The sequence below is a fragment of the Peromyscus leucopus genome, chromosome 5 (assembly GCF_004664715.2).
Source record: "Peromyscus leucopus breed LL Stock chromosome 5, UCI_PerLeu_2.1, whole genome shotgun sequence".
NCBI lineage: Eukaryota > Metazoa > Chordata > Mammalia > Rodentia > Cricetidae > Peromyscus > Peromyscus leucopus.
Genome location: NC_051067.1, coordinates 134,311,164 through 134,334,325, shown reverse-complemented (window position 1 = coordinate 134,334,325; position 23,162 = coordinate 134,311,164). Strand labels below are relative to the sequence as shown.

Sequence of the window (23,162 nt, the reverse complement as noted above, 5' to 3'; positions counted from 1 at the left end):
CTTATTATTACTTATAAATGCCTGGCCTTTAGCTGGGTTTGTTTCTTGCAACTTTCCTTAACTTATCCCGTCTACCTTTTGCCTCAGGCCTTTCCCCATTCTTTTACTTCTATAAATCTTACTCGTACTCCGTGGCTGGCTGTGTAGCTGGGTGGTTGGCCCCTGATGTCCTCCTCCTTCCTCTTTCCTTTCTTGATCTTTTGTCCTCCTAGATTTCTCCTTCTATTTATTCTCTCTGCCTGCCAGCCCCACCTATCCTTTCTCCTGCCTTGCTGTCGGCCGTTCAGTTCTCTATTAGACCATCAGGTGTTTTAGACAGGCACAGTAACACAGCTTCACAGAGTTAAACAAATGCAACATAAACAAAAGTAACACATCTTAAAATAATATTCTACAACAGAAGGGAAGTGGAAGTCCCAGCTGGTTAGACTAATTCCTTGTTCTGTGTGGGCAGGAGTGTAAGGCGGACAGAAAATGCAGCCCCACCTCCACACCTTGGTAAGGATGTTCTGAACTAACTGCCTGGGCTGCTTCAGTTTCTTAATTTATCTGCATCTTGGCCTCCCTTAGGCTCTGAATTCCTCCTCAGTGGAAAAGGCTTGATTTCTTCATATGGGAGCAGCGTACAGAGAGCAGAAGCAAATGCTTCTGGGTGTCCTGTCTTTTGTTTGTTTGTTTGTTTGTTTTCCCTTAAAATTGTAACCCACCAAGTCTAATTTCTATTACCGGTATACTCATGGGATTGGGGCCATCCGCTGGAGGACTGGTCCACCTCCCAGGGGCCACAGCCTTAAAGCAAACTGATTCACCCTCAGAGCCTTAACTGTCAATGGCACCTCTGGTGTGAGGCCTTGAAAACCCCTCTCCCACACACGCTGGGATGTGCCTGGCTTGGTCTTGTGCAGGCTGCTGCAAGTTCAGGAAGGCAGCAATCCTGGTGTGCCTAGAAGATACTGTTTGTCTTAGTCCTCCCTGACCTCTGGCTCTTATGCTCTGTCTTCCTCATTTGTTCTGAGATGGTCTCTGAGCCTTGTGGGGAGAGGTTGATAAAGGCTTAGCACACCATTGACTCATTCTCTGTACTTTGACCAATTGTGAGTTTCTGCATTAACCACTGTCTTCTGAACATAGATATTTCTCCAGTGAGGTCTGAGAGTTAGTTGCACTAATCTTTACAAATTTAGAGGGCAGTCTTGTACTATGTCCATTTGGCAAAATAATAGTAGGGGTTTTACTTCTCGGGGCCTATGAGCTCCCCAGCCATCAGTTCTTGACCAGGCTCATAGCATCACATGTTTGTTTTTCTCTTGTGAAGTGGACCTGATGTCCAATCAGAAAGTGGTTGGTTATCCCCATAATTAATGCCACTATTGTCTCCATGGGCACATCTTTTACCATGCTGATCATGAGTGTGGCTTGCAGGATTCACAGATGGGTAAGACAGTTGATGACTTTTCTTCCCAATCAACCTGCACAGCACCTTCTGGTGCTATGAAAGCTAGCCAGTGGGAGGAAGCTTCCTGGTAGTACCAGCTTGATTTCTCAATGCTTGTGTGAATGGGATAGTTTCCCTGATTTCTTCCTCAGCCTGTTTGTCTTTGGTGTGTAGGAAAACCACTGTTGTGAGCTTTGTAACTGGCCACAATGCTGAAAGTGTTCATTGCTCTAGGAGTTTCCTGGTGGAGTCCTTGGGGTCTGTCATGTGTGGAATCATGTCATCTGCAAACAGGAATACTTTGACAGCCTCCTTTCCTATGTGTGTCCCTCTTATTTCCTTCTCTTGTCCTGTTGCTCGAGCTGATATTCCAGGCATTGTTGAACCCACAGCCTTGTCTTGTTCTGTGGGAGTGCTTCAGGTTTTTCTCCACTCCCTAGGATCATGGCTATTGGTTTGTCATACTTAGCCTTTTTTTTTTGCATGTATTTTCTCCATCCCTGTCTCTCCAGGGTTAATCATAAAGGGTGTTGGATTTTGTGAAAGGCCTTTAATGCACCTAATAAGATAATCACATAGTTTCTGTCCTTGGACATATTTGTGTGGTAAATTCCATTTAATGATTTACATATATTGAACCATCTCTGCATCCCCGGAGCGAAGCCTACTGGAGCCATCTCTCCAGCCCTGCTCAGGAGGTATGCGCGTGCATGCGTGTGTGTGTGTGTGTGTGTGTGTGTGTGTGTGTGTGTGTGTGTGTATGGTGATAATTTATTTGTACTGAAATGTGATTTTAATTGTATGTTAATAAATAAAGTTGCTCTGGGGTCAGAGCTATTAGAGCCATAGCAAGAGTGTGGTGGTTAGAAGAGCTAGGTAGATCTCTGTGTGTTCAGGGATACAGCCAGTATTGGAGACATATGCCTTTAAGACCTGGAGGGCGGTACTTACAGGCAGTGACGAGGCAGTCATGTGTTTGGGTTTACAACCAATGAGAAGGCAGAACAGAAAGACTATTTAAAGACAGACAAACAGGAAGTAGCTCTCTCTCGGGGAAGCTAGGAGCACTGCAGGAGGTAAGATTTTAGCTCTGACCTCTGACCTCTGAGCTTTCTCTTTTACATTGGCTCTGTGTTTCTTATTTTAATAAGACGATAGGTTACATCTATGTGTGTGTGTGTGTTCAGATAGTATCTTTAGTGTAAATTTCTTTTCAACTTGTATTGATTCTTTGTGGATTTCACATCATGCATTCCAATCCCACTTATCTCCCCACCCCTCATGTGTACCCTCTTTCTTTGCCAACTTCCCTCCCCCCAAACAAAACCAAATTTAAAGGAAAAACCAACCAACCAGAGAGATAGAGATAGAGATAGATAGATAGATAGATAGATAGATAGATAGATAGAGAGAGAGAGAGAGAGAGAGAGAGAGAGAATCTTGTCATGGAAGCTGTAGTGTGGCCCTTTGAGTCACACAGTTTACCCTTTAGTCCATTCATCATTACTTGCAAATTACGTGTATTGCCAGGAGTCATTGGTCTGGCTCCAGGTCTCTGGCTTCTGCTACACCACAGATAATGGGTTCTCACTGGGGCTCCTGCTGTTGTCCTGTGTCATGGAGATCTGTAGGTTTGTCCTCTTCACCTGCTCCAATAGTTCATAGGTGAGGTGGATGTTGGGGTGGGCCAACTCATAGCCCCTGGTTCTGGGACTGGGTAGAGGAGAGCTCTCCAGCACTGCCTCGGCTAGCTCACCCAATGCAGCCTGCAGCAAGGAACCAGGCTAGTTCTCCTGCTCTCAGATCCTCAGATCTAGGTCATGCACACTCACACCACCAGGGCCAGCTCTACTGTTTTGCCCAGACAAGGTGCAGAGCCCTCTCTCCTGATTGCTGTAGGGGGCAGATGAGGTGTGTGTGGGTCAGCTCTCCTGCTCTCACGCCCCCAGGGCTGGCTCACCTGCATACCAGACACAGGGCCAGCTCTAGTGTGCCGCCAAGACGGGGTACAGAGCCTGCTCTCCTGTGTGCCACAGCCAGGGAGGGTCAGGGCTAGCTCTCCCACTCTTGTGACCCCTGGGCCAGTTCTCCCTCCTGTCACAGGTGGTAATGTGTGTGTGTGGGGGGGGGTGGAGGGGCATCTTTCTCTCTCACCCACACCACCACATGGCAGATGGGGTGATAGGATCAGCTTTCCTGCTCACATACCCTCGGGGTCTTCTCACCTGCATCCCCAACCACAGGGTCAGCTGTAGTATGCTGCTCAGGTGAGATACACGCCTGTGGTGATGGGTAGGGCTATCTTTCCCTGGGGGTCATCTCTCCTACTGCAGTATCCAGTGAGGGACAGGACCAGCTATCCTAGGGCCAGTGAAGGGTGGGTGTGGCTCAGCATATCATGGTTCCAATAACTCTCTGTGCTAACATGAGCCATGGACATCATTATAGACCTCAGCTGCAGAAGGATCATGGACCCAGACATGGCCCTCCGCAGCAACTTGGGACCAGACATCACTATGGCCTGGTGGCAGCACAGGCCATCTGGATGAGTATGGGCCCTGGTGGCAGCATGGCCCTAGGGCACCAACATGGTCTCTGACCAGACCCTGGGCATCTGCGGAGCCCTCAGCGGTAACAGGAGCCATGGACATTGCCCTAGATCCTAACTACTACAGGGCTGTGGACCCAGACATGGCCCTAGGCAGTGGCCTGGGCCTGGATGACTCCATGGTCCCAGATTGGCATGGCCTCTGTAGCAACATGGCCATCAGACACCAACATGGCCCCAAGTGGTAGCCTAGACCACAGGCCTTCACACTGCCTTCAGTGACAATAGGAGCCACAGACATCAGCACAGGCCCCCTTGGCCTCAGACAAAGACCTGGCCCTTGGCAATAATCCAGGTCTGGACATCAGCTTGAACTCAGGTGGCTAGCAAGCCATTCACATCAGCCTGTTCTTAATCACCCCCACCTCTTCAGATCTGCCTCTCACCCCAGCCCGTGAACCCTTCTGGCTCTCTCTTTTCCATTTCCCCACCCTGTACTCGCTTACTATAGTGATGTCCAATCACCGGGCACCAGGGCTCTTGGTTGGGTCACAGGTGGTGTTTGGTGGAGTCCTGCCTGTCCCAGCCACAAGGCATGGTGTGGAGCTGTTGCTTTTCTTCTCTCATATGCCCAGGCCTAGAAACCTCGGGGAGTGCTTGGTATGATGGTGTAAGAAGTCTGGGGTGGGGTGGGTGGGGTGGGGGGTGAGTGGGTGGGGGTGGGGCATCTGTGTCTTCCACTGGCTCAAGCCTGGAGAAGACCAGACCCAGCTAATTTCTGTCGATTGTGCAGGCTTGATCCTTCCCCCTACTCTGAAACCAAGAAGTCTGGGCAATAGGGTAGCCATCTGTGTTCTCTGCCGGCTCAGGCCTGCTTGGAGGTCTTTTTTTTTTTTTTGAAGGTTTGCAACTATTTTAATTTAATTTTTTCTTTATTAAGACATTTTTTATTCATTTTACATACCAACCACAGACTCCCCTCTCTTCCCTCCTCCCACCCTGCCCCTTCCCCCAGCCTTCCACCTCAACCCACCCTTAATGCCCTCCTCCAAAAAGGTAAGGCCTATCATGGGGAGTCAGCAGAGTACAATCAGTTGAGGCAGGTCCAAGTCCCTCCCCCTGCATCAAGGCTGTGCAAGGTGTCCCACCATAGGTATTGGGCTCCAAAAAGCCAGCTCATGCACCAGGGATGGATTCTGATCCTACTGCCAGGGGGCCCCTTAAGCAGATAACTACACAACTGTCTCGATTATGCAAAGGGCCTAGTCCAGTCCCATAGAGGCTCCACAGCTATTGGTCTAAAGTTCATGAGTTCCCACTAGCTTGCTTTGGTTGTCTCCTAGGTTTCCCCATCATAATCTTGATGCCCCTTGCTCATACAATTCTTCTTCCATCTCTTCAGCTGTACTTCTGGCGCTCGGCCTGGTGCTTGGCTGTGGCTCTCTGCACCTGCTTCCATCAGTTACTGGCTGACAGACAGCTCTATGATGGCAGTTAGGGTATTTGTGAAGACCCACAAAGGCTTCCAAGTGAGATCTGAGCTTCCTTTACCCAGCAGAGCCGCATTAGAAGGCTGCTTGACTGTGGGCATGGTCACTAGGTGATTGGAAGGGTCTGCACTTGGCTGAGCTAGGGGGAGGTCTTTTGCTCTACCCCTTGGCATTCCAATAAATAGCCCTTTAGAAGAGACAGAAGGGGCCAGTGGATAAGGATCCATGCCCTCCAGAGGCTATCCTGTGTTTCTATCCCCTCTATCCTTCAATCTAAATCTCTTATCTCTCATTTCTCGAGTACCCTGGGGTAAAATGTGGGAGCTGATCTCCCAGATAGGCTCCCACAGTTATTCACTGATCTGATTACTGGGGTAAGCCAGCTCAGGCACCCTCTCCACTATTGCTAGTAGTCTAAACTGGGGTCATCCTTGTGGATTCCTGGGAACTTCCCTGGCACCCTGTTTTTCCCTAGCCTCACAATGTCTCCCTCTATCAAGGTATCTCTTTCATTGCTCTCCCACTACATCCCTGTTCCAGCTCGACCATCCCATTCCCTTATGTTCTCATCCCCCATCCCCTACCCCCAGTATACTCATGAAGATCTCATCCATTTCCCCTTCCCAGGATTATCTGCATGGGAGATTTTTAATTACTGCTTCTATCTCATTTGTAGCTTTGGATCTTTTTAAATTATTTGCTTTATCCTGGTTTAATTGTGGTAGGTCAAATACATCTAGAAATTCACTCAATTCTTCCAGATTTTTCCAATTCAGTGGGCTACAAAAATTTTAAACTACATTCTCATGATCCTCTGAATTTCCTCTGTGTCTATTGCAATCTCTCCCTTTTCACTCTTAATTATATTATATTGAATCTTCTTTGTATATTTTGGTTAAATTGGTTAAAGATTTATTAATTTTGTTTATCTTTTCACAGACCCAGGTCTTTGTTTCATTGATTCTCTTTATTGTTTTTGGTTCATTTCGACTTCATTATTTTCTGTCCTGATCTTGGTTATTTCCATCAGTCTGATTCTCTGGGGATTGGTTTATGCTTTTTCCAGTTCCTTAATGTTTGTCTCTTGTTTGTCTATTAAGATCTCTGATTTTTGAAATGTAGGCACTTAGATTTGTAAGCGTCCTTCTTAAGAAGACTGCCTTCATTGTGTTCCACAGGTCCAGGTACACTGTTTTCATTTTCATTTAATTCTAGGCTTTAAATTTTTTTCTTCTCACTTTCTTCAAAGACTCACTCATAATTCAGTAGTGTGTTGCTACATGAGTTTGTATATTTTCTGTAGTTTTCCCAGCTATTGATTTACAGCTCTATGTCATCATGATCAGGTAGAAAGTGAGACATTGTTTCAGTTTTCCTGTATTTGTTGAGACTTGTTTTATGTCTTAATATATGACTTATTTTAGAGGAAGTTCCATGAGCTACTAAGAAAAATATCTATAATTTGGTGTTTGGGTGGAATGTGCTATAAATATCTCCTAGGTCCATTTCACCTATGATATCATTTAATTTCTGTTTCTTGATTCACTTTTTGTATGGATGATATGTCTAATGGACATACTCCCCCCTCCCTTTTTTTTTTTGAAAGAAAGTTTTTTGTGTAACAGCCTTGGCTGTTCTGGAACTCTCTTTGTAGACCAGGCTGGCTTAGAACTCACAGAGATTCTCTTGCCTCTTCCTTCCAAGTGCTGGGATTAAAGGTGTTGTGCCACCACACCTGCCCCAAGGATTCTTAACTTTTATTAGTTGTATGTATTTTAGAAGTACAGCATGATATTTAAATATGTTCATATGCAGTGGTAATAATTATCAAGTATGCCATTATCTTGCAGAGTTACCCTTAGAAATATAAATCTTCAGAGGCGCATTAAAACAATTTTAACTGTTAAGCTATGTATCATTGATGGTGATTTTTCTTCATCCTATACCGTTTGATTCACTAGTTGGTTCAGCATGTCCCTAGAAATAGACATACTGTGTTTTGTTTGCTTGTTGTCTTTTGAGACAAGGTCTCACTCTGTAGATGAGGCTGGCCTGGAACTCAGTACATAGTCCAGTCTTGCCCTAAACTCAGTCCTCTTGTATCCACTTCCTAAGTGCTAAGGTTACAGCAATATGCTTCTGTGCGTAGCTGTGGTTCTTGAGAACAATCCTAAGCTAATAATTGTATGCAGTCGGTGTCCTGTCTCAGTTTCAGTGTTAATGTACCATTCTACTCTGATGTCACCGTTCTCTAAGAAGCAAGCTGTGTAAGAACCCTGCAGTCATTTGGGGGAGCATGAGACACATTCAGTGTTTACATTTTCCAATCTGTGCAGGACTTGCAAGTGTCCAAAGGGGTTGAGAGCAAATCTTGAGGAAGAGATGAGGCAAAACACCTCTGCAATGGTGACTCTTGTAGGACCTCACCCCAAGTGTCCTCAAGTTAGATTTGCTGCTGGTGCAAATCTAACCAGCAGCAGCATGGAGTCACAAGGAAGTGTGCCCCACACCTCTCAAAGCCCAGAAGGCAGCTGTGAATTCATGGAAAATCCCAGCTTGGTGAGTTGAGTAATCATTCTTTCTTTGGCTTTTAACTTCCTGGCATCACTTAGTGCTTAATTTGGGTGAACTACTGAGTTATTTAGTTGACTTCTGCTTAGCAAGACAAGGTCACAATAATGTGCATAAGGAAAAGAGAAAATTTATAATTAAAAAATTCAGAGGAGGAGTTGATCTGTGGGGAGAGAAGAGGTGGGGGAGGGGCTGGAAGGAATGGAGGGAGTGGAAACTGCAGTTGGGATATAATGTATGATTGAAGAATAAAAGTCAAACAAACAAACAAACAAAAACTTACCCCAAGCTCTCATTTTCAGCAGATACTGCTCATCATTTGTGTTAATACTTGTAAACATATGGACACAGATTGGCTTTCTTAAACTTTACCCTTAACAGTAGGAGTTAGAAATGCATGTGAGTGGGGTTACAGATGTCCTGCTATGTTTTAACAAAGATGTGAAAGTCTTCTTATTTAAAAAAATAACCTTTCTACTAATTTCTTTCCAAAGTCTGAGGATCAGGAGAAAGCAAGGAGAAAACTGATCAGCTCAGTACATTCTCTGCTCTGTGCTTTGCGCCGAGAAGCAAGGAGGACTACAGTGTTAGAGAAAGAGCTAACTGAGTAAGCTTTAGCATTTCAAGTCTCTTCAACCATTGTTTGACCTGACTATAATTGCATGAAAACCTCTCCGCAAAATCATACTGAAAGTACAGCACTGTACCATGGACTTCAGGTACCCATGGTGCATCCTAAGCCTTTTTGAAATTCAAAATATTACATTTACACTTTAATGATTTTAAAAAACAGTAAGAATAATGCCAACTGCACTCTTCTTCATCTACCTTGAATTTTTATTCTGCAGATTTTATCATCCATTTCCTTTATTTTATGCTAATAACAATTTGATTCAAAAGAAAAGAGGGTCAACTTTGTTTCACATGGATTTTCATTATAGATAATTAGTACAAAAAGAGGGAACATATACTACAATTATATCACACAAAAAGATTTTTATTATTAAAATTATTTTATTGTTGAAGGTATCATATATACACGTATGTTTTGATCAGATCCACCTCCATATCCCTCCCTCCATCATCTCCCTGTGCCGCCTCCATCACATCTTCCTCTACACTTCATGTACTTTTTTTTTTTTTTTTTTTTTTTTAAAGAAATGTCAAGTCTCTTAGCGATGCTTGTATGGGAATGGATGTACGACCATCTTCTGGAGTATGGCTAGCCTTTCAATGACTGCATCCCCAAAGAAAACTGATTCTCCTTCCCCCAGCAGTCATTAATTGCCAATAGCTCCTCATCTAAGGGTGGAAGTCTGTGAGCCCCCATGCTGGAGAGTTTCATGTCAGTTTGACACAAGCTAAAGTCATCTGAGAATAGAAAATGCCTCCAGAAGATCAGGCTGTAGGCCAACGTGCAGGACATTTTCTTAATTAGTGATTGATAAGGGAGGGCCTAGCCCTTGTGAGTGGGGCCACACCTTGGCTGGTGGTCTTGGGCTGAGTAAGAAAGCAGGCCGAGCAAGCCATGGGGAGCAAACCAATAATCAGCACCCCTTCATGGCCTCCTCGTCAGCTCCTGCCTCCAGGTTCCTGCCCTGTTCCTATCCTGGCTTCCTTCTATGATGGACTGCGATGTGGAAGTGTAAGCTGAATAAACGCTCTCCTCTCCAACTTGCTTTTTGGTCATGGTGTTTCATCACGATGAGAGAAACACTACCTAGGACAGCCCCTTCTCCCGTTCTGGCTGGGACTTTGGCTTGATCGTGTGCAGGTCTTGTGCATGTCGTCACTGCTGCTCTGAGTTCATGTGTGCAGCAGTCCTGTTGTGTCCAGACGAGCCTGCTTTGCTGCATGCAGATGTCCACTACTATGGCTCTTGCAGTCTTTCCTCTTTCTCTCCCACAATGGTCCCCAAGACTTGGAAAGGAGAGAATGTGGCATATATGTCTCAGTTAGAGCTGAGCGCTCACAGTCTCTTATGCTTTGCATCTTGGCCAGTGTAGTCACTGTATTCATCACCATCTACTGCAAAAGAAGTTTCTCTGATGGGGGTTGAGAGACGCATTCATCTCTGGGGATGAAGATAAGAATGTGGAGGGAATTGTGTTACTATGTCCATTTAGCACATTAATAGTACTAAGGTTTCCCTTCGGGCCTAGGACCTAGCCAGGTGTAGATTTGGGACCAGTTAACAAGAGTGGACATGAGCTCAGTCTTGTGGTGTAGGATTTAACTGTTGCACCAGTGGACGTTTCATGACCTGTCATTACTGTAGCTCTCAGGAGTCACAGCTGGGTAAGACTGTTGATTACTCCTGGTAGCACGCATAGACTCCTTCAGGTGGATTTCTCCATGAACCATGAAACAAGTAGGTGGTATCTCCAGCATTGGGTCTTTCTATCAGATTCCAGAGAATAACTTAGAAAAATGGCAATCATCTGTAGTGTTTGGAAGAAGTCTATGGCACCCCACTGATCAACATTTCAAAAAGAGGTAACACATACCTGGCAGTGGGTTTTATTCTATAGATAGTCTATGGTATCTGAGAGGGGCATTGTTTCCTCTTTACAGTGTAACTCCATTTAAATTACTTATATATATATGTATATGCCTAGATTTTATGAAGTTTCTATGGTGGCAGATTTTCATTTGTCATTTTCAAGGGCCTATAGTTTAGTTATCCCTCACCCCAGCATTCCCTCCTCTACCCTGCCCTCCCATCCCCAACTCCATTTAACTTTCCTATTCCATTACCCCTTTCTCTGCTTCATAGTATATGCATGCTATTCCTCTTCCCTTGAGATGCACAAACCCACAGCCCTTGACTACTTTCCTGCCTTCTGTGGGTACTCCCAATTTAAACACATGTATCTATAGAGTCAAAGCTAGCATCCATGTATACGACAGAACATGCAGCATTGGTCTTTCTCGGTCTGGGTCACCTCATTCAGAATGATTATTTCCAATTCCATCCATTTCCCCAAACTTTTAATTTTTCTTTGTAGCTGAATAAAATTCCATTGTGTGTAGGGACCAGGTTTTCATTATCCACTCATGAGTTGATGGGCATCTAGGCCTTTTCCATGTTCTAGCTGTTGTACATGGAGTGGAAATGAACATGGATGGGCATTTATCTCTGTACTAGGATATAGGGTCTTTTGGGACTATGCTCAGGATCATTTCTAGCATTTTGAAGAATATCCACCTTGATTTCCATAGTAGCTATACAAGTTTACACTTTCACCAGCAGTAAGTGACTGTTTCTTTCCCCACATTCATGCCAGCATTTATTATTTTTCTCTTCTGTTTTTTTTTTTAAAACAAAAACAAAAACAAAAACTTAGCCTTTCTGACTTGGGTAAGATGAAATCTCACATTAGTTTTAATGTTCATTTTCCTCATAGCTGAGGATACTTAACATGTAAAGTCTGTTTCTCAGGCATTTGTGTTTCTTCTTTGAAATCTCTGTGTTCATTCTATATCTTAGTTGCTGTTCTATCTCTGTGAAGAGATACCATGACCAAGGCAACCCTTATAAAGAAAAACATTTAATTAGGGGCTTGCTTACTTTTCAGCTGCGTAGTCCATTATCATTACGGCAGGGAGCATGGTGGCATGCTTTGTGCTGGAGTACTAGGTGAGAACCACATCTAGGATCTGCAGGCTGGGGGTGGGGCAGAGGCAAGGAGAGAGAGAGACAGAGGAGGTGGAGACAGAGAGGGAGGGAGGGAGAGAGAGAGAGAGAGAGAGAGAGAGAGAGAGAGAGAGAGAGAGAGAGGAAGAGGAGAGGAGAGGAGAGGAGAGGAGAGGAGAGGAGAGGAGAGGAGAGGAGAGGAGAGGAGAGGAGAGGAGAGAGAGACTGGACCTGGCATGGGCTTTTAAAACCCCAAAGCCAACCCCAAGTGAAATATTTCTTCCAAATTGCCACACCTACTAATCCTTCTCAAATAGTGCTACTCCCTGATGACTAGACATTCAAATATATGAGCCTATGGGGGCCACTCTCATTCAGGCTACCCCATTCTTCTCCCTGACCCTCATAGACTTATAGCCATATCATAATGCAAAATGCATTTAGTTCAACTTCAAATGTCCCCAGAGTCTTTCATTCTCACTGACTTGGCGCCCTAGCTCAATTGTTTGCATAGCTTTCTGTTGTTGATGGTTTCATGCTGTTTTTGATTGGGTTGTTTGTTTTCTAGGTGTTCAAGAGTTTTTTTTGTATGTGTGTGTGTGTTCAGTTTTTTTTAATGCTCTTTGTATATTCTGCATAGCTGATAAATAGTTTTCCCACACTGTAGGCTGCCTCTTCACTTGGCTGATAGTGTTCTTTGCTATACAGGAGTTTTTAGTTTCACAGGGTTCCATTAATTAATTGTTGATCTGAATGCCTGCACTTGTAGATGAATTCCTAAATGGTCTTATTAAATGAAAAACATGGAACCAGATGTAGGGGTGAAAGCCTGAGAGAGATCAGGGAAATAGGGAAAGCCACCAGCCAACCTTACCTCACCAACTCAGCAGCTTCCAAATGTGAGTTACTTCCTGTCTACCCACGCCTATATGCCTTGCTGTTCTGCCATCTGATTTGCTCTCTCTGTCCAGCTACATCACTTCCTCTTCCTGCCCAGCTCTGTCACTTCCTGTCTGTGCAGACCTCCAGACCTCCATGGTTAACTAGTGTTGGAACTTAAGGCATGTGCCACCACACCTGGCTCTGTTTCCAGTGTGGCCTTGAATTTACAGAGATCCAGACAGATTCCTGCCTGCCAAGTGATAGGATTAAAGGCATGTGCTACCATTGCCTGACTTCTTTGTTTACTATAATGGCCATTCCTATTCCTCTGATCGCCAGGCAAGCTTTATTTATTAAGGCACAAATAAAATATCACCACATGCACTATTGGAGTCCTGTTCAGAAAGTGCTTCCCTGTTCCAATGACTTCAAGAGTATTCTTCCACTTTCTCCTCTCTCTGCTTGTATACCTGTGTATCACATGGGTGCCTGCTGCCCTTGGAGGCCAGAAGAGGGCATTGGATTCCCTGGGACTGGAATTATAGACAGTTGTGAGCTCCATGTGGGTACTGAGAATTGAACCCAGGTCCTTTAGAAGGCAGGGAGTCCTCTCAACCACTGGACCATCTCTCCAGTCTCGGGATGTTAATTTTGTAACCTGCCACAATGCTGAAAATGTTCACTAGCTCTAGGAGTTTCCTGGTGGGGTCTTTGGGGTCTGTCATATGTAGAAGAATTATGTCATCTGCAAACAGGAATACTTTGACAGCTTCCTTTCTTATGTGTGTCCCTCTTATTTCTTTCTCTTGTCCTGTTGCTCGAGCTAAGATTCCAGGCACTGTTGAACCCACAGCCTTGTCTTGTTCTGTGGGAGTGTTTCAAGTTTTTCTCCACTCCCTAGGATTGTGGCTATTGGTTTGCCATACTTAACCTTTATTATGTTGGCATGTTTTCCCCATCCCCATTCTTTCCAGGGTATCATGAAGGGATGTTGTATTTTGTCAAAGACTCTCTTCAGCATCCATTGACATGATCATGTGATTTCTGTCCATGAGTCCATGTGTGTGGAGAATTACATTTATTGAGTGCTCTAGTTGTTTTTTTGTTTTGTTTTGTTTTTTGTTTTTAACCTTCTCTTCCCACTGCTTTCCCGTTTTCTACAGGTTCCATTTTGCTGGTGAGGCTTTCCATTGAACTCTTATTTGGCTTATTGAGTTTTTCTTTTCCAGTGTCATTTTAGTTTGGGTCCTCCAGCAGTTCTCTTTGCTTAATTCTATTTTATGTTTGGCTTGGCATCTGCATTTCATTCATTTCTTTGCTTTTATTTCTTGGAGTGTGTTCATATCTTCCTTGAGTTGTTTGGACATTGTTATAATAATTCTTTTATCTGAAAGTTCTTCCAGGCTGTTCTCATTGGAGTCCATTATTACAGGATTGGCAACATGTGGAACAGATGTGTCTTGGATTTTTCTAAGTTTCTTCTTTGGGGATGGTACTCTATATCCGTATTTGTTGGTTGGGTGTGAGTGTGGGCCTGAGGTGATGGTCTGGGGATGGCTTACCTGTCAATGTGGGAGCTAGAGGAGCTAAGTTCTATCCCCAGAAGCCACTAGGAAAAGAGAGAATTGAGTCCAGAAAGTTATCCTCTGACCTCCACACATGTGTGTCCTCCAACAATAAATACAATATTAAAAAACTTCTAAAGAATCTTCAAATTTATTTTTCTAAAAAAGACACTTAACCGTAATTCTGTGTTGTGTAGAGAATTAGAAGAAAGGGGTGTAGATGTTGGTTCAGATGTGTTTCTCTCAAGTATTTTCAGTCTGCATTTGACCTCAGTCAGAGAGCTTGTAGACACAGAAGGCTGAACTGTGTATGGGGCCATATGTACAAAAGCTCATGTATGACCTGAACACAAAGAATGACACAGTCTCACGCTTCCCCTACCAGACCAAAACCGAAGTGTTTTCTGGGCTCTCTGCTGCCCCACACATGGCTGCCTTTATACGTACTCTCTGGGTAGCTGAGTTTGTTTGCTGAGTGAATTAAGATTCTCCTCCCACCTAACTATTTCTGTACATGGTTTTTATTTCATGTGTTTAGTCAATATTGTGTTAGCAAAGCTATGTAGTTTAAAAAAAGTCACGATTCTTTATTCATTCTTTCTCTGTGGACTACTTCCTCCCTTCCAAGCTTTTTCTGTCTTACTTCCCCTCTCTGTGGAGATTTCAAGGACCTTTTCTGTTTATTTTCAACCACGAATGTTCTTGTGTTTTCGGCTGGGACTGTGCTCAGAATGTGGCTTAGAAACATGGCCTCTAGCGCTGTTCTACATCTCCCAGCCTCCCTGATGCTTTCTTGTGTGTACCTTTTTTTCTTCTTATAGACCATATTCTATAATTACCAAAACATGTTTTTATATATATTGTGAAAACATTATATAGAAGTATACTTATCTTCTTCATCTTGGCTACTGACTTCTGGGTTCTAGCTAATAGTTAATGTTCTATGTCATCCACTGAAATGGATAGTCATTCTTTAAAATTCTGTATGTAGTTATAACATTAACCATACATATCAATTGTCCTGGCTAGTCTTCTGTCAGCTGGGCACAAACTAAGCGGAGGGAACCTCAACTTAAAACTGCCTCCATGAGATCCAGCCATGGCAGGCAAGCCTGTCAGGCATTTTCTTAAATTAGTGACTTATGGCCAGCCCACTGTGGGCAGTGCCACCCCTGGGCTGATGGTCCCAGATTCTATAAGAATGCAGGCTGAACAAGCCAGGAAGAACAAGCCAGTAAACAGCATTCCTCCATGGCCCCTCATCAGCTCCTGCCTCCAGGCTCCTGCCTTGTTTGAATTTCTGTCTTGGCTTCCTGGCTTCCCAAGATACACATGCAAAATAAATCCTTTCCTCCCGAAGTTGCTTTTGGTCATAGTGTGTCATCATACAGTAGCAACCTAACTAAGACATCAATAAGATTATAATGTAATCCAAATGGTTTCAAATAAAGTTTCTTTGAGACAGGATTGTGATTTATAGACACACATATATATAATAGGGTATAATATTTAAACAATTACTAGGTTTTTACTCATTAAAAACTTTCTTCCTTTGCTGTCTTACAGAATAAAGAAGATCTTGAATATGCTCCCAAAGGAAGGACACAGGTGTGACAGCAGAAGACATAGCTTTCGTGAAGTTTCAAAAGCCAGTCAAGCTGAAATGAATAGTCCAGTTGGCGGGCTAAGACTCGAGGTAATCTGTAACCAGTTGTGGGATCAAAATCACTTAACCTTGGGAAAAATAAATGTCTGAAAACTTGTAACAGGCAATGAAAACTGAGCTATAATATTACATACATGATATCAGGGAAACACATCTTTTTCTTTTTTATTAGAAAGGCACAGTATTGGTTTTCTTGTCTTAAAACTGGCTTCTGGATAGAGCTAAACAGCACACCACGATATTGTTAAGATTCACAAGTAGGAAGTCAAGCTTTCTGGTAACAGCTTTTTGGGGTCATAGTTAACATGCCGTGAAATGTAAGCACTTAGATTACAGAATTAATAGCTGTTAGTGCATGCGTAATTAAACAATCTTCATCTTCCATATTCTCTAATTTGAGGGGAAATTCTGGAGACACACTGGTCTCATTGTAAGAATTTACAGAGGACAGGTGTTGTTCAAAATTTTCTGAGTATTCGTAGATTTCCTGGAGTCTGCGCTTCTCATCAGCATCGTTTGATGATGTTTAATCAGGGCTGTCTCAGTGTTTTTCTGAGACAGGAATTATATAATAAGTTAGTGTTTCTTATAGTGGAAGTCACTCTCTTACTGCGTCTTTTTCAAACCAATCTTTTCCGTTTTCCTTTTAAACTACTCAATTTGGTGGCTTCAGACATTTATTTCCTTTCTGAATCTGTGGTTTGGGAAACTCTGGAGCGCTGTCTCTGCGCCTCTCAGCTGACGTTGGAACAGTGTGGTGCCTAGGGTGCTGGGGCTATCTCTGGTTGCTGGAGATGTTGCTGTTATCCGAGGGCTCCTCTTTGCCTAGGGAGGCAGCCAGAACTCCAGCACAGGAACACCTGGGCTGGAAGGCCATGTGGGGTGGCAGCTGGAACCTCTCCCCTCCCCCACACTGTTAACGCCTGGCCTAGCTCTGTGGCTTCGTGTCCTCACAGGGTAGGGTGGGGTCCCAGGGCAGCATTCTGAGACTGTTTCCTAATTAATGTTGAAACTTGCATGAAATCCTCTAATCGTTCTCTATTCTCTGTGGAATGACCGCGAAAGGATGGCCTGTTCAAAGCCAGTGTGCTCTGCTCTTTGTCTGCAGTGGCTTACATCTCCCACTTGACAGTTTCAGTACCTGCCACTGTTGAGTTGTCGCGACTTCATGAAAACTCGAAGCACAAGGTCCTATCAGTATTATCAGGTCCAGGAGGGTGGTCTAAGCCCCTGGGCTGTGGTTACTGGGAGGGGCTAAGGCCCCTGGGCTGTGGTTACTGGGAGGGGCTAAGGTTCCTGGGCCGTGGTTACTGGGAGGGGCTATGGGCCCTAGGCTGTGGTTACTAGAGTACTGTTCTCTGAAACAATTTCTCTCTATGTGGGGACTTCAGAGCTCAGGAGATCAGCCGGCATCACCCCCACACTATATTCTGCTAACCCATCACACCCTTCCCACCTCACAGATGGAAATGAGAGATACATAGGAGGTACTATCCACATGGGACTTCAATGAGAAATCAGCACTCAGTGTGGGGATGATTCTCCAGGGCTCTTTGGTGAATCCTCGGGGCACTTTCTTCTTCTTCTTCTTCTTCTTCTTCTTCTTCTTCTTCTTCTTCTTCTTCTTCTTCTTCTTCTTCTTCTTCTTCTTCTTCTCTTCTCCTCCTCCTCCTCCTCCTTCCCTTTTTCCCCTAAAAAGAGAAATTGCCAATGTTTGTATCTAAGTACAGAGAACTTCTAATGTCCAGGGGCCTCATTCACTTTTACTGATGTCTCTCCATTTTCCATATACACGTGTGTTTCATTCACTTTTACTGTTCTCTCTCTCACACTCTCTAATAAATATGTGTGTATATGTTCAATCATACATATATGTATAATTGAAACTGTTTTGGTTGCTATTAATCCAAGTGGATGAGCAGTATTTTGTTATGCCATGGACTGGCCCATCGGGGGTACCACGACGTAGGAGAACCAGGGCTTGGGTAGTCAGGAAGGCAAGGATTTGGCGAATGACAGACAGACAACACACTCAGAAGTGGTTTGAATCTGCTGCAATTTTACTTTTGTAAATCAGTAGTTTATATACAGAAAAGAAAACTATCAAGTCATACAAGGAACAACAAGAGCTTGGCAATAATTCAATTACATCATCTTTTAAAAAACAGCAAGCACACAATTATTAATTGGCGCTAGACATATCCCTTCATCCACAAGAACTTTATGACCCAAAAAGCAGTCTGTGTTTCTTAAACTTAGTACAGTCCCTAGACTTGTGTAGACTTCTTGTGGTTGTAGCTGTGTCCTTTATCTTATCCCAGCAGTTTTCTAGTTTATAATACATTTTTACTTTTTTGGTTCCCATGGCCCACTTAGCCAATTTGGATGTTGTAGACCCTCTCTAAGTCTCTTTTAGTTTTTTACCATATATCTCTTTTAATGTAAAACCTTTTTACCTGTTGGAATATGGACTCTTGTACTTTTACGCCTGTAAGGGGAAGGGGTTCTGCTGTAGTCCTTAAGTTTCCCATGCTGAACTTCCCATGCAAAGGCCCACCATCTGCCTCCTATGAGATAACGTCTTTTGTCATAAATCACTTAGTTGGGATTCCCAAAGGATTTTTAGTGGGTGAGTGTTCATTCCCTAGAAGTGCCTGAACCTTTATACTTTCTTTATCTAGCGGCTTGGGGTTTTTAAGAAATAGCTCATTCTGCTTTATCTGATTAAGACCCATGTCCAGCCTCCCCTTTCCTCCATAGTTCACAAGCCAAGCATTCATTAATTTTGGCTGTGCTTCATAGATTAATTAGAACATTATCAGGAAAGCAGTAATGCAGAACCCATAGCCCAGGGAGCTCATGATCTGTGAAGCACATCTTTTTTGAGAGGGAGGCATAACACGGGCACTCTGCCAGGGACCTCCAGGGAGCTTAGTCCCGTGGGACACGAATCTCCGTCCACTGTTATTGACATAATTGTTCATGTCACACGGACGACACTGGAGTTGGTGTGGCATTGTTACTTAATTTTTTTTTTTTAAGAGCTTGAGTCTTCTTGACTTTTATTGGGATTCATGACACTATAAAGCCACTTTTGCAAATCTCTCTGAGTTAAAGCTTCTCACCTTGGAATGCCTCTAAGACTTTTGTAACCTTATGGTTTATCTATGAACTACAGTACTGGTTTACATGTTTCCGAAGTCTTAGCATGTAATCATAGTCGTGGTCATGGGTGGGTCTTCACACCATGTACTCTCAGCAGCAGCCTGGGTTTGATGTCATTTCTGGAGACACTGATTTTCGAATTATGTGGTGGTTTGGCTTGTGTGGAGGTTATGGACAGGAAGCAAGTATTTGAGCCAGTGTCTGCTGGGACCTTTATGTTTCATTTCTCCTTACTTCTCACACCAGTTCCACTCCTGGCTGCCCTTGGCTGAGTCCTGGTTCTGCCAGACTTCATTATCATTTTCCCACTGACCTTAAAGTCCTTATCAGTTCTATTTTTTCTAGGCCTAGGGACTACCACACTCATACCTTGCTCTTCTTTGGATTATTAAATAAATTTATTTATTTATTTTACATCCCATCCATAATTTCCCCTCTCAATCCCTCTTCCTACTCCCCTCTGTTCCCATCCCCCAATCCACTCCTCCTGCATTTTTGTTTAGGAAAGGGCAGGTCTCCCATGAGTATCAACAAAACATGGCTTATCAGGTTGCAGAAAGACTCAACACCTCCCCATATATTAAGGCTGGGCAAGGAGATCCAGTATGAGGAATAGGGTCCCAAAAGCCTGTAAAAGAGTTGGAGACAGCCCCTGTTCCCACTGAGAGGCGTCCCACAAGAGGACCAAGTTATACTACTGTAACATACATGTAGAGTGCCTAGGTCAGTCCCATGCAGGCTCCTTGGTTATTGGTTCAGTCTCTGTGGGCCCCAGTGAACCCAGGTTAGTTGATTCTGTGAGTTTTCTTGTGGTGTCCTTGATCCCACTGGCTCTTACAATCCTTTCTCTTCCTCTTCTGCAGGATTCACCTAGTGCTTGGCTGTGGGTCTGCATCTGTTTCCATCAGTTGCTGGATGAAGCCTCTTGGGCTAGGCACTCATCTGGTCACAGGAGATGGCCAGTTCAGGCTATGTGTCTGCTATTGCTAGGAGTCTAAGCTGGGGTCTTCCTTGTAGATTCCTGGGAGATTCCCTTGTGTCAGGTTTTTACCTGACCCTGAAGTGACCCCCATTTCCAGTAGTCTCTTTCAGTACTCTCTCCCCTCATCCCCCCAACCTGATCGCTCATGTTCCCTTTCCCACCTGCCCTCAGTCCCCTCATGAAATCTCTTCTATTTCCCCTTTCCAAGGAGATCTGGGTGTCCCCACATGAACCCTACTTGTTACCTAGCCTCTCTGGGGCTGTGGATTGTAGCATGGTTATTCTTTATTTTATAGCTAATAGCCACTTAGGAATGAGTACATATCATGTTTATCTTTCTGGGTCTGGATTACCTCACTCAGGATGATGTTTTCTAGTTCCATGCATTAGCCTTCAAATTTCTTTGTAACCTTGTTTTTTTTAAATTTATTCATTTATTATTATGTATACAGTGTTCTGCTTGCATGTATGCCTGCAAGCTAGAAGAGGGCACCAGCTTTTATTACAGATGGTCGTGAGCCAGCATGTGGTTGCTGGGAATTGAACTCAGGACCTCTGGAAGAGTAGCCAGTGCTCTTAACCTCTGAGCCATCTCTCCAGCCCTGGTATCCTTGTTTTTGACAGCTGAGTAATACTCCATTGTGTAAATGTACCATATTTTCTTTGTCCATTCTTTACTTGAGGGACATCTAGGTTGTTTCCAGGTTCTGGCTACTACAAATAAAGCTGCTATGAACATAGTTGAGCAAGTGTTCTTGTGGTATGATTGAGCATCCTTGGGTATATGCCCAAGATCAGTACAGCTGGGTCTTGTGGTAGGTTGATTCCCAGTTTTCTGAGATACTGCCACACTGGCTTCCAAAGTAGTTGTAGAAATTTGCACTCCCACCAGCAATGGAGGAGTGTTTTGCTTGCTCCAAATCCTCTCCAGCATGAGCTGTCACTTGTATTTCTTATCTTATCCATCCTGACAGGTGTAAGATGGAATCTCAAGGTCCTCAAATCCAAAGAAACACCTATTTTTTATTTGCGTTTCCTTGATGGTTAATAATGTTGTACATCTTAAATGTTTCTCGGCCCTTTGAGATTCTTATGTCGAGAATTCTCTGTTTAGATCTGAACCCCATTTTTAATTGGATTATTTGGTTTGTTGATATCTAGTTTCATGAGTTCTTTATATATTTTGGAGATCAGCACTGTTGGATGTGGGGTTGGTAAAAATCTTTTCCCATTCTGTAGGTGCTGTTTTGTCCTATTGATGATGTCCTTTGCCTTACAGAAGCTTTTCAATTTCATGAGGTCCCATTTATTAACTGTCAGTCTTATTGTCTGTGCTACTGGTGTTTTGTTCAGGAAGTTGTCTCCTGTGCCTATGTGTTCGAGATTATTCCTCACTTTCTCTTCTATTAGGTTCAGTGTATCTGGATTTATATTGAGGCCTTTGATCCACTTGGACTTGAGTTTTGTGCAGTATAATAGGTATGGATCTATTTGCAGTCTTCTACATGCCGACATCCAGCTATGCCAGCATCATTTGTTGAAGATGCTTTCTTCTTTCCATTGTATATTTTCAGCTTCTTTGTGGAAAATCAGGTGTCCATAGGTGTGTGGATTTATGTCAAGGTCTTCTATTCAATACCATTGATCTGCCTGTCTGTTTTTATGCCAATACCATGTGGTTTTTATTACTATAGCTCTGTAGTAGAGCTTGAAATCAGGGATGGTGATACCTCCAGAAGTTCTTTTATTGTTATACCTTCTTCTTCTTCTTTTTCTTTTTCTTCTTCTTTTTGGTTTTTTGAGACAGGGTTTCTCTGTGTAGCTTTGCACCTTTCCTGGAACTCACTTGGTAGCGCAGGCTGGCCTCGAACTCACAGAGATCTGCCTGCCTCTGCCTCCCGAGTGCTGGGATTAAAGGCGTCCGCCGCCGCCGCCGCCGCCGCCACCACCGCCACCACCACCTGGCCTCTGTATCTAGTGGCTGTTCTGTTCTCTGACCCCAGATAAGTTTATTAGAGGGCACAATATTTTGGGGAATACAATATCACCACACACACGCACTTCAATTGTTCTGAATTACTGATGCAAAACTAGAGTATTCAACTCAGAATGGGTCATTGGATTCGGATTTCAAATAACACACCACTTTGATTTGTTTTAGGGAGAAGCAGCAGCAAAGGAAAACTTAGTGCATGCTGGAGAGAATCCGAGCGTCGCAGTCCTAACTCAGATGGAACTTGAAATGAAAGATATCGAAGCTGCCATCTCTGAAGAGAACATCCAAGAGCTCTTGGTTAAAAGAGAACTGGAAGTCTGGAAGAAGCTCTATCGAGGAGAGATAGAGCAGATAGATGGCATGCCGTTGGAACTGAGGGTATAAGCTCCTGGCTCGCCATGAAAGCACAATGCTCAGGGAACCCGTTCGTGAGATTGGTAGACTGTATAATTCTGGAAAACATGTTGATAAATGAGCCTCCTTTAAAATGTTAGTCCCAAACAGTCTTTATTTCTCCGTTTTTCATTGCATATGGCATTTCCTACTTTGCTATTCTCACAGTTGATGTAATCAATTTGATCTTTAATTGTTTATGGGAATCTCTAGGTGACAGTTTGTATTATTGTAAGTTGTATGATTGTAGCTTAATTTTTCAGAGTTTCCATAAATATAAACACCAAAAGTTTAACTGTTTTTGGAAGATTATAACCCAAGCCTTCATAGGCTACTGACACTCCTCGGGACACATTCTGGCGTCGGTTAATTTAACGTTCCTGTGATTTCCATTGTGACCACTAGAGGGAGCGTGCAGAGTCTCTCTCTCCCGCAGAATGCGTTGTTGGACTAGGGGAAGAACCAACACAGAGCAGAGGGAAAGCAGAAATCCCAGAGTGAGTAGACTAATTCCTTGTTCAGTACCGGCAGGAGTGGGTGGCCAACAACCAGTCACTGCTTTGGACCTCAACTTCATGCTGCTGTTCCTGAGACCCAAACACTTCCAGCCTAGGAGTAGATGAACAGATGAAGAAAACTGATAATTTTCCTTGGGGAGTTTTAAAAACATCTGCAGATTAGTTTAATAAATTCAAATATTCTTGCCTGTTTTTTTCCAGTTTAATTCTATCAATTTTATGTAAAAATGATTCATTAATAAATTTATGCCTAATGAAATGCCTACTATAAGGAAATTGACACATCTTCTTTACCTTACATAGTTACCTAAGTA

At 43.5% G+C, this 23,162-nt stretch overlaps 1 protein-coding gene across 2 annotated transcripts in view; it reads left to right on the top strand.

The window, feature by feature from the left end:
- The window catches only part of Ankrd26 (ankyrin repeat domain 26), a 46,909-nt gene extending 24,466 nt beyond the window's left edge, over positions 1-22,443 (top strand). For both annotated transcript variants that reach the window (XM_037206386.1, XM_037206387.1), the window contains 4 exons: positions 7,810-8,032; positions 8,539-8,651; positions 15,695-15,824; positions 22,103-22,443. In XM_037206386.1, coding sequence (XP_037062281.1) covers positions 7,810-8,032; positions 8,539-8,651; positions 15,695-15,824; positions 22,103-22,321 — 685 coding nt within the window. In that variant the 3' untranslated portion in view covers positions 22,322-22,443. The remainder of the gene's footprint in view (positions 1-7,809; positions 8,033-8,538; positions 8,652-15,694; positions 15,825-22,102) is intronic.
- The last annotated feature ends 719 nt before the right edge of the window (positions 22,444-23,162 follow it).